We start from the raw sequence: 19,051 nt of genomic DNA, 5'->3' as shown, positions 1-19,051 counted from the left end.
GATTACATTACAGACATTTTTATTAGTGTCAGAATAACATATATTATGAAGGCTGTTAGTGCGCTAAATCTTCATGTAATTGCATATTCTAAACACATTCAAATTGTTAATCTTTCCCATTTGTACTGAAGTGGCTGGTAACATGAGTCAAAGCTGTCAGCCTTCACCTGCTGGTTTACTTCAGGAGCTGTAGGACATGAGCACTGTTCAAACATAATACCGAGTGGCAAAGCGTGGCGAAAACAGGCCCCATGTTGCTCTTTTTGAATCCTCAATCCCGATGCAACATGGTCTTAAAAATGTCTTTCCTGGCACTGTTCTGGATGGCAGCCGCGTATCAGAGAACACGTGTGGTTTCATTAACTGGAGAATGTGTACCCACTTGAATTTCACAAAAATAAAAATCAATGAAAGAGGAGAAGATATTTAGGAATGCAAACCGGTTGCCTTCTAAATAATAGCCATGTGAAATACAAGTAATAGTATCAAAGTTGCTCAGAGAAGACCAGAAAAAGGATTGTATTTTGGGCAGCTCCGCAATAACCATTCACAAAGTCGTTTACGAGTTATGTAAAAGTTAAAAACAGTACATTTCTGTTGGCTTTCTATGTTAAAATGCAAAGAGTAATATTGAAAATGTGCGTCCTATAACCTCAAATAAGGACAAGAACAAGTTGACTCAGGGACGTATAACACAGTACTATGGTTCGTTACTTTTAACGAAGGTTCACATACATTTCACATGTTATTTTGTTTTTAAAAACTTGATTCAACATGTGCTTGGGCCTCAAAACTTCTGCCATGGACACAATGAATGGATACCTTTGGGGCATACTTTTGATATCAGGAAAAAGGCCATCCCTAAAAAAATTGCAAACAGCCAACAAGTACTGGACCAAAATTATAATGGGCATTTGCAAAATGGTACAAATTATAGACTAAAATATGTATTACAAAAATAATAACAATTGATTGAATTACAAAAGAATAATTGAAAAACTGATGATAATGCTGAGAATTTAGACTTCTGTTGAATCGCCTCATTAAACTTTTCTTACACAACCATAATCTTCTTTGTCAAAAAACTCCAAACAAACACATTAGTCATTATTTAATTCTTCTCTTAAAGGGCTTCATTTCCATATGTGTCTTTATTGCTATACTATCTTTTTCCTTTTTATATAGAGCATTGTTACTCCAAAGACATCATATCACTTTTTAGAGGTGAAAAACTGGCCTTAACACAAATGCGGACAAAGCTCCTGTATCTGGGCTAATGCGTTCTCCAGACCCCTCACCTCATGCTGCGCAGGTCCCAGCCGCGGATCGCCGTGTCGTTGGCGGTGGCGAGCTGGCTGCAGTTGTGATGCGGGCTCCATTTTCCCGAGGTGAACTTGAGCTGACCTTTGCCCTCGAGTGCGGCGCGGCTCGACACCTGCACACAGAAACACACGCACACCTCATTAACATCACTGAGTGGGAGCATGAATTTTACCCAAATATCCGAGACAGCTCCGGCCTTGTAGTGCATTCAATCAGCATAATCATGTATTAATAGAAGTCATTTTCTCCGCGGGCTGCACTCAAGACCCCGATTGTTCAATATGACTGCGCTAATATTTTGGGCATTAGTGGCACAATACTTCCCTGCGGAGGCTTGTCACTTTACAGCCTGTCAGATTAAAATCTAAAATTTCTAAAAATTGCTCTGTCCATCTCGAGAGCGAGGGAGGTCTGTTAAAAGTTTAATTATATGCCGAGCCACTTTGAGATCAGGGCTGTTGAGATCTGTGCACGCGCTACTCGAAAAATGAAATGAAATCCAAGATATTATTGATATACAGGTTTACATGGTGTACCAACCAAAAACCGTTATGACAATTGAATAGATTAGAAATATAGCATTAAACACGTGTTTTCAAATCTTTTAGGTGTTTAATGTTAAAGATCACATCAAAAGAATTGAATTGGCAAACAACAGATGAGAAAATACAAGAAATCTCAAAATGTCTAGTAAAACAAAATGTTGTGTTATGTAAAAATGACAAATACACAGTAAGATTTAACCTGAATTCATCTTTTCAAGTCCAAGCTTCACTAAGTTTACAATTCCACGTCAAACAACAGCTTTTCTGGGACAGCACCAACCCTCTACCAATGCAACTGCTTCACATACATATAGTCTGTGGTAATCAATAACATGACCTTTGTATGATAATTGACCTCCTCATGATCTACACAGGAGTTGGGAGTATGGATCAGCACATATAAAATAGTCTTAACATTATTTAATTTGAACTGCTGCTTAAGGCTGAATCCAGCAATTAATGAACAGCTTGAAAAACAATTGACGTGTATTGTAATATTTCAATAGAAAAACTGCCAAAATGTCATCTAACATCGGAGCACTTTTAGCTTAAAGGCAGTTGGGATAAATTGCAAACATTTGAGACTTTTTAAACAAGAAGACGTGGGTTGTCATTGGATATTTATTAAACGCGCCCGCTACATTTCACGGGGCAACAATGTAGGGGATATTAATCAAAGTCAAAACACTTCAAGGAGTGGGAATTATAAAAGCGTACCACTTCATCAGGCTACTTTAAAATGAGTTTCCATTCATTCTATGCGCCGACGTTGGGAATGATTATCTTTCCCTTAAACTATGATGCATCTAAAGGCGCGCCAGCCCGGCACGATTTTTCTTGGCTGTGACTATAGGTCTTTTTTTTTTTTTATCCTCATCTTTTTCTGCTCCCCTCCCTCGCTTGCTCGCGCTCTGCCTGCCTCTGCCGTCTCTGTCCGTTGGAGCAGGGATCATCGATCGGCCCGTCACTGCACAGCTCCCTGCTACACTCTCATTATTTCAGCAAGAGAGGACAGAGGAGAGAGAGCAGAGAAAGGGAGAAAGAGAGAGAGAAGGGAAGATAGCGATAGCCGGAGCAGAAAAAAGAGATAAGAGACGCGGAGGGAGAGAGAAAGAGCTAGAACAGAGTGGGGGGGAAAGAGAGAGCAGAGAGAAAGAGAGGATAGAGGGTAAGAGAAAGCGAAGAGAGATAGATGAACGAGACAGCCATAGAAAGAGAAGGAGCAGGAGACGGAGAGAGAGGAGAGAAAGAAGAGAGAGCGAGGACAGAGTGGGATAGAGAGTCGGGAAGAAGGAGAGAACGAGAGAGAGCAGAGAGAGCGAGGACAGAGTGGGACAGAGAGTCAGGAAGGAGGAGAGAATGAGAGAGAGCAGAGAGAGAGATAGCTCAAAGAGAGAGAGAGAGAGGATAGAGGATGAGAGAGAGAGACTGTGTAAGAGGGAGAGAGAGCAGAGAGCGAGAGAAAGGAGAGAGAGTGAGGACAGAGTGGAACAGAGTCAGGAAGAAGGAGAGAACGAGAGAGAGCAGAGAGAGCGAGGACAGAGTGGGACAAAGAGTCAGGAAGGAGGAGAGAATGAGAGAGAGCAGAGAGAGTGATAGCTCAAAGAGAGAGAGAGAGGATAGAGGATGAGAGAGAGAGACTGTGTAAGAGGGAGAAAGAGCAGAGAGAGAGAGAAAGGAGAGAGAGTGAGGACATAGGCTTAGGGGGAAAGAGCAAGCAAGAGAGAGAGAGCAGAGTGAGAGAGAGCAAAGGTAGAGCGAGAAGGAGAGCGAGACGCAGAAAGGAAAGGCATGGAACTGCGTAGAACAAAGGGAGCAGAGGAGAAGAATGGGGCCAGAGAGGGACAGATAAACATCAGACGAGTAGACAGCCGGGGTCTCCGCTGTGGCCTTGAAGCACCATTCAGACTTTACTATTAATGATTTATTAACAGCTATATCGAAGAACACGCCCAAAAAAAGGACGAATATGTTTTTGTTTTTTATTAAAGTGTGTTACAGATCATTACAAGACACCAGAATAGTGGAAAAAAATGTGCATTTCTCTAAGAAGAAATACAAAATGGCATCAAGAACCGAGTCAATGTCTCCTCTGAAGAGAATAGTGCAAAAATGATCCTCTAGTTGCATCAAATTAGTTAGTAATGCAATTGTAATGTTAATTGTATTCTTTTTTTCTTAATAAATATTGTCTTTGTCACTTAGAAGCATATCTTATGGGTCTGCATACATGTTCTTTGGTCAATTTGCATTAGGTTTCTACAATAATTCACAACTATTACCCACCTGATGTCGTTGTTTGCCTTTTGCTTGCTTTTTCAGAACAAAATGCTGAAAATTGTAATTTGTAGCAGACCTCTTTTCAGTAAAATGGTTTGAATACATCGATCCAAATAGGACTGAAATCCAAGCCGCCATCTGCTGGATTTTTTCATGTGTTTTGTGAATTTCATTTTCAGCCGCAGTGATCCACAAGTGCTAAAAGGGAGTTAAAAGCTATATTTAATATTTATAAAACAAAACTAAAAATGTAATTAATTTAGTGCATTTTAGCGGTTAAATTAGCAACTCAAAATAAAAATATTCCCGATAAGTTCTGTTTTCACTCAAAGTCCAAAAAGCAAGCACAGATATTTCCCTTGTCATTATGGCCAGACAACATTGTTCATAAACACTTTCATGCAACGCAAAACACGGTTACATTTGAGAGATTTCACAAACTTTATGTGCGGAGGAGGAATCTTTCAAAGGGGACTTGAATCCTTTTTAAGATATCTAACTTGATGTCAATTGGGTATGCACAGTATATTGAAAAAAAAATGATATTGGAAATTTGAAGATGTTTAGTTTTAAAGCACTTTTTACCTCCACCCACAACACCTCCATTGGTTTCAGGAGGCTGTCAACAAGAGACACGAACAAGCATGCTCCATAAGCACATATTTGGAGCTGTACAAAACTTTTACAATGTTTTTACCCACAGAGTTTGATTTCTGTGAGGGAAGGATTGAATGATTATTGCCAAGAGGACCTTACGGACTCCTGGTTGAAAACAAACCATCATAAAGTCTAAAAACACCCAAAATAAAATAAAAAAACAGCAATGTGTTATATTTAAGTAGTCTTTTCCATACACAGGAGATGCTTTTTAAAGCCGGGTCTTGGCTGCTCCACTACTGGTGCAACACCAACCCGTGCTGCGTGCATCCCATGTTCCCAGCTTTATTAGCGCACTAACCAAATTAGGGCCCCTAACAAGGTAGTGCACACAACACAGGGGGACGCATTCATTTAGGACACAGGCGGCACTAATGCGGCGCTATCTGTCAAATCGCGCCGGTTTCATGCTTTTTCTGTGCTCTCCGGCAGAAGCAGATGTGGCGGACAAGGTGTGTGGGTGTGCGACGAGCCTGGCTGAGACGCTCTCGCTCAATCCCACCAGCGATTCTAATTGATGAGCCATGTGAAGACACGCACAGACGCAAACCTCCCTTCAAACGCTGTGTACGCACATGATCCCTGCTATATATGCAAGTGCACACACCCACATCGGACCACTCATGCCAATCTGGCCCGAACCATGCTGTAGCTGCTGGACAGAGATGAACACATCACCCTTTGACAGATACAAGGAAGAGGGGAGGAGGAGAAGAGGGGGAGGTGGGGAGCGAGGCTTGGAGATTAGCATTCTCATCAGCGCTGGAGGAATTTGTCTCGGCTGCCAAGCTTTCTCTGCTCTCCTCTTTCTTCCCCCTCTTCCTCATCAAGCCCACTCTGCTTCCATATCTGTATCGCGGCTAATCTCCATCGTTCCAATCAGGCCAGCCCTCCACACTGACTGTAGCCTCTCTCATTACCGCACCTCTCTGCTGCCCTGCTGTACTTTCACCCCGGTGGCTGTCCCTGGGTGCAGGATTAATAACGGCGTTGGCCGGTGTCAGAGTCCTAGGATGGGTTCGGCTCTCCCACACCTCCTCAGCTCTTCTTGACCTCGCGCTTGGGTCACTAAACACGCTCAGGCGTAATGATGCAACACAAGGAGCAGGGATACAGTAACAGCCACAAAAAATGAATCCACTGTATCCATTAAAAATATGTCCCTTGTATCCAATTATGATTGGTCAAGAGTAGAGTTTGTTTGGCGGCTATAGACAGCATCATATTGATCTACATTGTGACCAAACTGGCCACTAGAGGTTGCTAACTTGAATGTAGCTCATGGACAGTGCATACAGCATATTAAACGAGAAGCATAATGAATTTTTAATTGGGCCAAAAGTCCAGCGAAATAACTTTGTCAAAGTAGGTAAGATGCCACAAGATATCACAAGATAAAATTGACCATGACATGTGGAATATGATCCAATGAGATTTTCTTTCAATTTGGCTTGGACAAAAAACACTGGTGAGTTACATGTCTTAACAAGCCATGGTAGAAAAGGTTTCAGCGGTAATCATCTGGACATAGCTTTTCAAACCGGGATGTTTCAACTGCCATTCGGCAAGTCATTTTCCATAGTTTTATTTTATTTTATATTTTTACTGTCATAGCACTGCCTTTTGTGCTGAAATCCTACAAAATCTATTTGATATAAAATAAATTCCATTACTATTGTGTCAGTATTATAGTAATAGTATAGTAGTAGTATAGTAACTAATGAGCAAAGCATTAACCCTTTTGATCCAAATGTAACCCTAACCATATAATTTTAAAAAAGCAAAGATGAATCACATTTTCACATTGGCGCCTATTCTATATGTGCCTTAGATGAGCTAAAGTACCCTGGACCAGCTGGGTGCAGGACTGACACACCGACGTCAATCCACTCACAGGTTCATTCATTGGCAAACTAAGTCACCCGTTCATCTAACACTGGCACAGGCATGTCATAGTGGGACAAAGCTAGAGTATCCGGAGAGAGCCCACAGTAACACATGGGGACAACTGATTGATACCAACATTCATTAAAACCCTTAATTCCTGTTATCAGAAGCAGAGACAGCAATTAAGCCACAGACTGAGAGTGGGCAGGGTACACAGGCATGCAAATCTTAGCCGCCTAAGCAAAGCGTTCACATAAAATGGTCCGCCGCCGCAATAAATGAACACACAGGCATGGACTGGCAAGACGCTTGTATCCGTTAGGCCTGTGACCCGGCTGACCTTATGCGAATCTTTCACCGAGCACATGAATTACTAATGACTCATCTATATTCTTCATCTCCCATGCCATCTAATGGAACAACACACAGCCGTGAAAGCCTGGGCACACAAACCACAAGTCTATTACCTCTCTCTCTCACGCATGTTCACCTAACACACGCCATTATCCAGAGTCTTTAAATACATTATGTTAATTGCAAAGTTAGAGGGTTGGTGATGTCGAATTCACAGAAAAGTGTTTCTTCACATTGCATTAGGGCTAACGCTTAGAGAAAAAACAGAATTTTGGTTTATAAACTATTTCAGACTTTATTACACACTGTATTAGGGATGTCAGGATGACACATAGTGTCACAATTATTGTGGGGAAAAAAAAATTAAAAATATGACAATTTTCTTGATTATTCACCACACATCACTACAACTGAACCAAACAACAGTAAAATACTTAATTTTCTCTCATTCAAATTGTCTAAAAGATCACAGATCGTCTAGTTTGTGACCAGCTTATGAAGTCATACTTTCTGAAGTTAATAACATAATTGTGTAAGTTAAAGGTGGTATGGACGATTTTTTTCAGCAAATTTTTTTATCATATTTCCTCGTGGCGTGGATAAATCATTTGTCCTGCCACGTATCAATCATAAAACGCACCTACCGCTCACCTGCAGCCGCGTGCGGTTCCTCCTCACGTTTCCGCGTGCCTAAGCGCATGGATCTATCATAATATAGTTCCCTCAGTGTACGGGGCAAAATGAAGACTGAGAAAGACAGTTCGAGCTGACGCAGAAGTGGACAGAAATCTACGGGAGACGAGAGATGCGATGCGATCCGTTGCGCTAATAAACAAACGCATGTGTGTGTTGTATCAGTCCGCACGGGGGAGTGCGCATGCGCACTTCTGCCTGCGTTCTCAAATTGCCGAAAAATCGTCCATACCGCCTTTAACAAACCGCTAGACAGAAATGTTTTTTGTTTTTTTTCATTTTATACTCCAGTATAGATAGTAAAGAGCGTAACGATTGAACTTAAATAGCTTATTTTTGCTTCTATTAGTTGGTTACAATTATTATTATTTTTAGCTTGTATGATTATATTGTGACCGTAATAGTCACAATTATCAATTAACTAAACAATCTTGACATCCCTCTGTATATATGTCTTATATATGTAACTCATGAAAACAGGGACAGGTGACAATCACTTTGCTAAGAGCTATATATATATTGATACCCTGTGTGATGACTATTCATAAATATCACTTAATTTATTCCTTCAATTACACTAGAACAGTGGTTTTCACGAGCATTGCGTTGATAAGGGTGTCCTTAGTACACCTATATCATCATTAGGATAACAAATTGCGTGTGTCTTGTACATTTCCCAAAGAACCAATTCAATAGGGGCAGATACAGCCTTTCCTACTAGACTTGTTTGTGCATCAGGATGAATAGTGGACTCTGTTGTCGTGGATAGAGGATGTGTGCACCTGATACCACGAAGACGATATGGTGGTTATCAAATAATGAGTTAGCTTTTGTGAGATATAGTGCGTGCAAGTGTGTGTGCCAGCCTTACTGTAGCCTGTGTGGAGCTCTCCTGCAGGTCCCAGAGCAGCGCGTGGTTATCAGCCAATGAAATCACACGTTTTCCGTCCCCCATGGGCTCCCATAGCACACTGCAAACACACAGAGGCACAAGCATATGCTATGTTATTGTTATATTATAACAATAACAGGGGATTGTATTAGGACACATGTGTCAATCAGGCATATACACCAACCTGTTTATTTGTACAGATGGTCCAGGCAGGAAAAATGGCTGTTTTTAATACTAAATATGCTATAGCGCTATTGGTGCAGTACAAATTCAATGTAAAGTGAATAATGTTGTCTCCAGCACCCCAGTCTCAACATTTGTATTAATATTCTCAAATGTAACATAATGTCTTTATGAGTTATGATTCTGATTTTTATTTATTTTTTCCCCAGGTACCAGTAGAACCTTTGGTTTCACCATTCCTGTGTTAATCATAACATAGAAAATGACAATGTTCATAAATTCAATTAAATACCATTTCTTTGAGGAAAAACAAAAAACTGTTTTCACTCTCAGGCATTAAATCTTGTTAACAAAATACATATTATTTATCTTTAATCAGTGGTACACATTAAACTTAAACTCAGTTCCAAACTGGTACCTTTTAACAGTACACAGCCCCATCATGCCATAGCGGTACATTGGCTTTATAAAACAGGACAGCTTAGCGTGAAATGGGGACGAGAGACAGGGAAGACATTCAGTTAATCGTCAGAGTTGAGACTTGCGGCTGGCAGCATGTGGAGCCAGGCATGTGTGCTGCCGCCTTAACCAGTCGACCACAAGAAAGCACGGGCTATACACAAAAGAATATGTACTGAAAGTTGGATACCTTATAAAAAACACACTATCCAATTACAGTGTTTTTCTGATTATTCAAACATTCAGACTTTACTGTTCAATGCACCTACTCCTGAACTAGAGGATCAGAAGAAGTGCAGTGACATACTGTACATATCGATTATGGCAAAACAGTGCATTTGTTTTCGAGCATCTTATTTTGTCTTAATGGACTCAGACTTGAACTTTAATAGCCACGTCAAATCAATAACATCAGCAGCTTTTTACCATCTAAAAAACATTGCCAAAATCAAAAATATAGTGTCAAAACCAGATTTAGAGAGACTTATCCATGCGTTTGTCTCCAGTAGATTAGACTACTGTAACGGCCTGCTCACTGGTCTCTCCAAACGAGTTGTAAAACAGCTGCAGTACATCCAGAACGCTGCTGCTCGGGTCCTGACTAGAACCAGGAAGTATGATCACATTAGTCCTGTTCTCAGGTCTCTGCACTGGCTCCCTGTGGCTCAGAGAATAGACTTTAAAGCAGCTCTGCTTGTGTACAAGTCTCTCCATGGCCTAGCACCAAAGTACATCTTGGATATGTTAGTGCCATATGAACCATCTCGGACTCTGAGGACCTCAGGGACCGGCCTCTTGCTGGTGCCCAGAGTCAAGACAAAACATGGGGAATCTGCGTTTCAGTTTTATGCAGCTAAAATCTGGAACAGTCTTCCTGAAGATGTGAGACAGGCTTCTACTCTGACAATGTTGAAATCTAAGCTAAAAACAGTTTTGTTTAGCTGCGCATATGACTGAAAGGATTTTTTCTTTGCACTCTTCTCTTTTATTTGTGATTTTATTAGTTTAGAAAATCAGTTGGATTGATAATTTTTAATTTAGTTAATTTTATTGTATTTCTGTTTCTGTAATTTCTTTGTGATTTGAATGCATTTTTCCTGCATTTTTGCCTTGTGTATGAAATGTGCTCTACAAATAAACTTGCCTTGCCTTGCCTTAATGCTTACCACGTCAATAAACACATTTGCATCTTCAACAAATAAACACATTGGACCTCAGTAATGACAACAAAGAAAAACACCACCCATAAAGCCATAGTTAGTTGGGATTGCGTTGTAATGAGATAAATACATTTTAAATAAAAAATTAAGCCAATGGCCATTTATCGAAATTGCCCATACTCCATAGTCACACTTTTTGGCGAATCCAGCATCCCAATTCTGTCAATCTATACAGTTCAAACAGAGCTGTGGGACAGAGAGTTGCCTCACTGGTGTTAAAGGAGAGCTAGATTTTGCTGCATACTTTTGCTTTGATTTCTCCCTGCAGTATATACCGGTCTCTGCAGAATATTGATTTCTCTGCATGCTTCTTGGAGTAAGATTCTGTGCTACCTTCTACTTAAAGTATGTATTTTGTGGCCGAACATTGGGAATTGCACGAACCGACATGCTTGGGGCAAAATAGTTGCTTTTCCACTCCCTTGTGCTGATTGGACCACTTTTGTTTGTTCCTTCGCTGGCTGGGATTGGTTTAGCAGCTTAATGAAGGGAGTCATGGGATAAAAACAAGCCTGCGATCCAAGTGAGAAGAAGCCTTTTAACTCCTGTCAACTTTTAAAGCCTGCGTCATAAAGCTAACAGAGGCCGGGAAAAGCTGCTAAATGCTTGTTAAGGTTTTGACTTAATATGACTTTATGGCTCACTGTTAAATCTGGGTTCAAAATATCACAGAGGTGCACTATTAGTCTGTAGCTGAAGTTTTTAAAGCCCCAAAGACGCTGTCGTTAGAGGTTTACCAAATGAACCAATTTATTTAAAGAGTTCATCAATTACAGAAGTCCATTTTCTAAAAATCATTAGTCACCTTGAAGCAAAAATCCCAGTGTGTGATTGAGCGTACATTATAGGAGGAAGGAGTGTTTGTGTGAGATAAAAGACATGACAATGAGAAGGAGAATTTGAAGTTTGCTTTTGGATCCCACCCAAGTTTTAAAATATGCATCCTCTTATTGGAAAAGGTGGAGCAGGGAGAGGGACAAGGGAGGCGTGATGGAATGTAGCAGGGAGGCAGACGATGAGAGGGCTTTATAAGGCTTGTAAATTCACTGCAGCCGAGGGACAGCTTTTACTGCCCTCCCGAGGAGCACCAAGTCATGGGCTTTGGATGTACAGCCACACGAGCTCCAAACACCGTCATTCATCATTTAAGAGAGGACTGCGCCAGCCTGTGTCCACTTCCTCTAGACCTGGGCTGACCTTGTAAAAAACAGTCAAGAGTGAATATGGGCAAGGCCGTGAAGACAGGTCAAGTAATTATATGAAAAGACTTGACAAAAACACAAATTAACAATGACATTTAGAGGACCGATTAAAACATTTATACATTTTGGGCAATATTTAAACAACAACATAAAAATAAATAGTTTTTCTACAATCAATTTACTATGAGTTGTATTTGACTCCAGATGAGCATGGAAAAAACCTTATATAAAAGCAACAATATCAAAAAAGTTTGATGTACAAAATTAAAGAGTTACTTAGTTATGATGTGTTGTTTATTACTTACATTACCTTGACACACATGACCTCGTAGAGCTGAGGGTTGGTACTTGTAAGACCTTGATCAATTATACAGCTTAGTTGTTGTTGTTTTTTACAGAAATGAGCCATATGCTTGATAAATAAAGTTGCATATTATAAACATACAAATACATTATTTCTTACATTAAATCTAATGAAATGTAAAGACCCTGACTATTATAAAGGTATTCAGCGAATGTTTAAAGCTAAATTACATACTATCCCAGAAGGAGTTCAAAAATATAATTTGGGAGATGATTGTACATTTAGTTTTTGCCAAAAGCCAGAAAAGATCTTAGACAAAGATGTTTGTCTTTTATTGGGGCTAAGTTATGGAACTACTAGGAGATACAAATTATTTACTTTATTTTAAAATTAAATTATCAAAGTCCATTCAAGACGTTATTTGGATGAATGAATGAATGAATTAATATGTCTATGTCATTAAGGTAAAAGAAGTAATACGTTAAACGCTTAAAAAGGTAACTTGTATAATGCAAATGGATGTATTACATGCATTGTGGGCATTTGCTTCTGCCAGTTTTGGTCACAGAAAACCCGTGTAGATTATGATATGATTAAGTATGATCTGAGTGAAACTAAATAAAACACAACTGAACTAAAGACAAAAGCAAATATAGAAGGATCCAGATTGTGTAAAACAGTGCAAAGGCAATTAATTCATTCTACAATTATGAACTGAATTAAAAATCTTCCAGTTAAAATACTCTAACCATTAAACCATTTTTTCCATGTCTAAATTTGCAGTTGACTTTTCTAAATTTGAACCAATGTAAGAAAAGGCATGTAGCCTTTTCTTACAAACATGGCTCTTACAGCTGGGACTGTAGAATGTCAGATTGCATCGCTCTCTCTCCTCTACTCACAGCCTACCCCAAACACATACATCAGCACAACACAGGACCAATTATAATATGTGCCACACTTTGAGACTTACATGTCGTATGGTTCCCTATAGTATCAATTAAAGCTTGAAATCCCGTTAAAGGGAGAAGCGAGACAGTAGTAAGTACACTGATTGCCTTTCCTGTTAAAAAAGTACAATTTGTGTGGTTGCCCTTGAAAGTGGCATCGAGCTGGCACAAAGCTGGCTACTGGAACACAGTGTAACATAGTGCCTTTACATCCCTTTACTATATCTACAGCCTTGGATAGGACAGCACCATGCCTTCCTCTCTCTCATTGTCTCTGCCTCTGTCTCTCGTTCATCAGATTGCTACCCCGCTTTGCTGTGCTTTGCATCCATATGAGTCTAATCCCAGCTTTCTCATATACAAAACCAACAAGCAGTGCAAACAGAGAGTGTGCCGTGCTGCCTTCTGGATGAGATGTTCACACGGATAAAGAGACACAAGGGCAGAATGGGGATGTGTGCGTGCCGTCTGGGGAAGAAAAGATAGCATCTTGTTATGGAGGCATTAGTATGGTTGTAATGAATTCTGGGTCTGAAATATTTATTTTCCCTTTTGGGGTTCTTATTATTTCAGTTTAGAGTTTTGCTGATTGGTTGATTTTTAGTTGAGATCTGTTTTTATTGGTTGTCCAAGAATTTCAAGACTGTAAAAAAAAATAAAAAAATCAGGTCTACATAAAAAAAAATCATGATTCAAATTATTCCCGTAGTATCAAATTATATTTTAATTGCTAATGACATACATTTTAAATATATAACTATATAAGGTCCACTTAAATACCATAAAATGCTGTATAAACCTTTACTGAAAGCCCATTTCTGGCTTGGAACTGGCTGAAAAAGAACATAAGACTCGGTGACAGAAAATAAATCTCTTGCCAGCGACTAAAAACAAATCTGTTATAGTTTCTACTGTGAACACACATAAAAAATAAAAGCAGTAACAAAATACACCAGTTCGATGCATGCTTAATCTGATACAGGGTCACAAAGATCAATAACACACTGCTATATCTGCATGAGCGCGAATGCGGCCTCTGGGTTCCAATTGATTGAGATTTGGGGACCCCTCACTGTACAAAACCACACAGTCTGTGATCACCAATATGTCGGCTCAGCGCACCAGCCACACAAAACCTCGAGAGTGAGCAGAGCATTCAGGCCAGCAATGAAAGACTCCAAATGTTTTAGTCAAGATCACACAGTAACACACATGACTGCACTTTTGTACAAATAGTACTTCTGCACAACCTACCCCCTTCTGTCACACCCCACTTTAGAAAATCAACCTTGTTGCTTTTTGTGCTTTACCATTCCCTCCTAGGGCCCTGATTGGCTCAAATGGCTCCACAGGAATCGATTCGCTCAACTGGCACGGCTCCCAATCGAAACGGAGTGTAAGAAGAAGCAGAATAGGAAAAACAACGATGGTGCGCGTGTATTCAAACCAAACCTCAGCTTTGTTCAGGTGTGTTTTCAGGGGCAGAGAGGGGGTCCCGTTTAGGAGATGTTTCAATTCAAAGCACGCCTCACAACAGGGTAGGAGCTCAAATGTTTTCCCACCCAAACAATGAGGGGAGTTGTTGCAAGGAGAAAGTGTTATTGTTAGCAGAAGTGAAAAGACACTGGCAGCAATCATGTGAACCTGCGAACACACATGAAGATTACACACAGGCAAGCAGGCTAGAGTGGGCACAAATATCCAAACATCCTTGGTAAGGAAGGCCATCGTTTAAGAAATCAATGTACACCAATCAGAACGAACAATATGATCGCTGACAGGGTGTAAAACAGAATCTCTCTTCATCATGGCACCTGTTACGGCTTGAAAGAAAAAAAGTTTGTCCAAAAAGATGATGTGCATGAAGGTAGTGGCCAGATCTATCATGTGGTTGTATTAGTCGAGCACTGCAAAATGTGTACTATCTGACTACAGGGCTGAAATGGATGAGGTGGGCTGCGGACTAAAGCCATCCATCTCAAGCAAACTCAATAGACAACAATCTTTGTTGCAATCCCTCTGCACATATACTACATACACTGCTTGTGCCCTTGGACAAGTTTGCAGCTTTGGGGATGTTAAGATGGTGGAGCTCAGAGCCATCAATCTTCACCCAGCAGTGGCCGCCTGACTTGACCTGCCCTTTACCACGGCCCCAGAAACACACGGGGTCTTCACACAGACTGCAGTAGCACAACCCAGGCACAGGCGAACAAATGCAATCTTCCCCTCTTCTCTCTGCGGCTTTCACTCCTTTGTTATCTCTCCCTTGCACACATACCTGCTACAGTATGCAGCGCACTAACTGATTGGAGCCTCTAAAAATGATAGCAATCATGAGGTGGCCGATGAGCGCTGGACTAAAAGGGGGAATGACCATTGATTTTCATTCTTATAAGCGCTGAGTTATGGCGGAGCATTGTGCACACAGCAGCTCAGAGCAAAAGACAAAAGATTGGGCTGCGAGTACAAATTGCACACATGGACCAAGTCAATAATATGTAAGGTACTCACAGTCACAAAATATAGTTGAAAAAATAATACATAAAATAAAAAGACTAGGAAAAACGCAACTGAAGGAATAAGAATAGACTGAAAACATATTATAGCTTGGGGTGACTGAATGAATCTTGAATTGAGAAAAGCTTAATACTGTATGCTATTAGAGTCTGTATAATCCCTCATTCGTCAAGGAGTGCTCCATTGTCGAAAAAATTCTGTTGCATCTTCTGGATCCTGTTTTTATCTTGATTTGACATTCCTTGCTCTCTCTGTGCTGTGTTTCCTGTGTTGTCTGTGTAAAATCCATCACTATTGAAAACTTCTGAGGAAGATGCATTTTAATTTCTTCTGCAAAGCTAAAAACAGAGTCCAGATGATACAACTGATTTTTATCTACGATGCTTCAAGAGCTCATTCATTCATCACTGTGTTATTTGTCTGCACTGCCATTTGTCTTTTTAACTAATTGATCTATAATTTATTTGCGTCCCTAATGCAGTAGATATTTTAAATCATAACTATAGCTGCCTGAGGTCGACCAGTATGGAGTTTTCTATGACCGATGCCAAAGTTTGGTCAGCTGATGGCCGATTTTCAAGGCAGATTTTCTTGAGTAAAAAACATAGCAGTAATGCAACAAGTGTAGAATGATCAAATAGTCAATGTTCAATTAAAATATTTATGAAAGAGGCCAACATTTCAAGTTGGCACATAAATGCATTTTTGTGCAGAGGTAGTTCACTCAGAAAATGCAAAGTAGTTGTCTGGTTTACGCTTCACATTACTATAATAAGTTAAACAAAAACAAAAAACAGATCCAAACTAAAAACACTACTAAAAATTACACTTAAACTCACAAAAACAATATTAAATGCTTTTAATCTTAGCATCCAACCCGTGATTGATTTGTTCTTCTTTTTCAGCTCACTAGCTCACAAGATTTTACAAATATTGCACTTTGCTTTCCCTGGTGCTGACTGGTGAAGTAGTCCCACATTGGATTATTTGTGCAGCCATTGCCTGCAAGATAATAATAAAATGTTAAAGGTTGAATGGACGATTTTTTTTTACCCAAATCTGAGTCTTATTTCCTCGTGGCGTGGACTGCCGATTAGTCCTGCCACGTATCAATCATAAAACGCACCTACTGCTCCCCGTGCCTAAGCGCATTGATCTATCATAATATAGTTCCCTCAGTGTACGGGATAAAATTAAGACGGAGAAAGACAGTTCGAGCTGACTCATAAGAAGACGGAAATCTTCGGGAGACGAGAGATGCTAATAAACAAACGCACATGTGTGTTGTATCAGTCCGCACGGGGGAGTGCGCATGCGCACTTCAGCCTGAGTTCTCAAATCGCCGAAAAATTGTCCTTTGCGCCTTTAATCATTGAAAAAAAAAGTGTTTTTCCAGTTAGAAGACTAACAAGGCAGTAAATGGTAAAATTGTATATGTTTAATATATCTTATACTTAAAACATTAATAAATTACAAGTATATAACACGCTGAAAAAGGCAGCTTAACAATTACATGAATGAAACATCTTTTTCACAAGAAAATCTCAGGAGAATCGAGTGGAAAGCACAATGTAATAGTCAGTTTCCTCTCTATGAAATTAACACGGAACATAACACAAAACTTAACATGAAACTATGTGCATGAGACGAGAGCACAGCGGAGAATTCTGGATAATTGTGACTCACTTCACCTTCCTCATAGTGTATTATTTGGGTCATCATAGCCAGAGTAAGTAAGAGATTCTCCGCAACATTTACAGCAAGTGGATCATAAAAAAGAAAGCCCCTCTTATAGTTTTGTACATCAACCGTTGTACATTAGGAAATGTTTCACCTTTAACAAACCAGCGCCACTAGTAGTTGGTTTACAATTACGACATATTGGTTAAATCCAGACTTTTAACTTTGGCATAGAGTTAGATGGAGAAAGGAATCTTACCGTTTGTTCGCCAAAAAATGTATATCTGCAGCACAGCTGAGCATAGATCTCGAAGCTGTGAAGGAGAGCTTCTTCCACGGGTCCTTCCCAGTTATAGCCGCCCAAGTAGCACTTGATCAAAAATCAGCCTTGATGACAAAATTATAGCCGATGGCCAAGATTCATGTATTGACCCAATATATTGGCCGGCCGATATATCAGTGGATATCTATATAGTACATCGAGTTAGTGTTGACAAAAAAATCTCATAATATTTTTTTAGTTTTTTTAATGCAAGCAAATTTAAATTCTCAAATGATGGTTGTCATTTTTATAGCTTTGCCGATGTCCGCGTGGTTCACTGACCCTAAAAATATTGTATTGCCAATTGTGTCCTATTAAATCCACAACAATATACTTGGTCTATAATTGTTAATATTACATTTAAAAGAGCTTTTATCTGTTCTCTGCTACACCGCAGCATATCAAACTGGCACATTGATTTAAGTAAGAATATGATAATCCTTTATTTTGACTTGTTGCTTAAACCCTTAACCCCAGTGTTTTTTTGTTGCATAAATAACAACTAATCTCCTGTTTTTGTGAGTTCAAAACCAGCTCACAACATTTACTGCATGTGTTTTTTCCAGTCTTTTCCCCCATTCAAGGTGCACTGTCCAGTCAAATAAAGCCTACGGGCCTCATCTTGTAACTTCATCTTTCTTTAAAGCAAACACCTTCATTAATTGTAGAAATAAATGCGTTGTATCATCTGGACTCTGTTTAGAAAACCAAAACATTTCGACTCTCATCCAGGAGTCATTCTCGCACAATTGAGTTGAATTTTAGAAGAAGAAAAACATTATTTAGAAAGTCATTTAAAATAATACCAGGGATACAGAGCTTTTGTCTTCCTAAAATAAAGATATATAAAATACATCATCAGTGTCATATACGGTAGTTAAACACATAAAGAAAATGTATTAAAAAAGGAGAAAATGAAGAGCCCTTTAAGGCATCCGCTGATGTGATTTCAGGCATTACAAAAATAAATAGAATTTAAACTATTGGTAATTGAATTGTATATGAGTATGTGTACGTGTACGTGTATGTGTATATGTATATGAGTGTTCTCGCTGAGGGGTTTTGGCATGGCGGGCTGCCATGCTGCAGCGGGCCCCCACCATGCTCAAAAGATACCGCCAGGTATTAAGATAACCGTGCTTACTTAGGAGTGGCGTATGCCGTAAATTAAGAGAACGCCTGGGGTAAATAACGTTTACTCAAGATGCCCAGTGAAAAATGACCCTGCATTACCTACCAGGCCGTGTTACCGTGGGCGCTGTCATCAAGGTGACAGAGTAACTCCAGCGTTTGGGGGTTGTGGGCGGAGTCATCGGGTGACTCGTGGTTCCCGGCGTCCCAATCCGAGGGCATCCTCCACATGGCTGCACAGGACACCACCCGGCTGTCACTGGCTACAAGGACACACACACAAATAGGACGGGCATTTCATAGTTACTGCTAAGTTGAAAAAAAATAAACTTAAATGTAAAACTGATACTGTACGGTAATTTGACTGAAAGTTTGAAGCTGCAGGCAACAACCAATAACAATAAGCAAAGAAAAAATAACTGAGAGGAAAAAAAAAATAAAACAACTCC

The 19,051-nt window shown here is 39.8% G+C and overlaps 1 protein-coding gene across 1 annotated transcript in view; it reads right to left on the bottom strand.

The window, feature by feature from the left end:
• Positions 1 to 18,878, bottom strand: part of eipr1 (EARP complex and GARP complex interacting protein 1) — a 39,186-nt gene extending 20,308 nt beyond the window's left edge. Inside the window, exons 1-3 of the mRNA XM_072457954.1 lie at positions 18,709 to 18,878; positions 8,611 to 8,710; positions 1,299 to 1,435 (exon numbers count right to left, since the gene is read on the bottom strand). Coding sequence (XP_072314055.1) covers positions 1,299 to 1,435; positions 8,611 to 8,710; positions 18,709 to 18,833 — 362 coding nt within the window. The 5' untranslated portion in view covers positions 18,834 to 18,878. The remainder of the gene's footprint in view (positions 1 to 1,298; positions 1,436 to 8,610; positions 8,711 to 18,708) is intronic.
• Between the last annotated feature and the right edge of the window lie 173 nt (positions 18,879 to 19,051).

This window comes from Eucyclogobius newberryi, unplaced genomic scaffold, assembly GCF_026437365.1.
Source record: "Eucyclogobius newberryi isolate DKJ021-1_F unplaced genomic scaffold, fEucNew1.0.hap1 SCAF_21, whole genome shotgun sequence".
Lineage (NCBI taxonomy): Eukaryota > Metazoa > Chordata > Actinopteri > Gobiiformes > Gobiidae > Eucyclogobius > Eucyclogobius newberryi.
The sequence above is the reverse complement of the archived record's forward strand: the minus strand, read 5'-3'. Positions and strand labels throughout refer to the sequence as shown.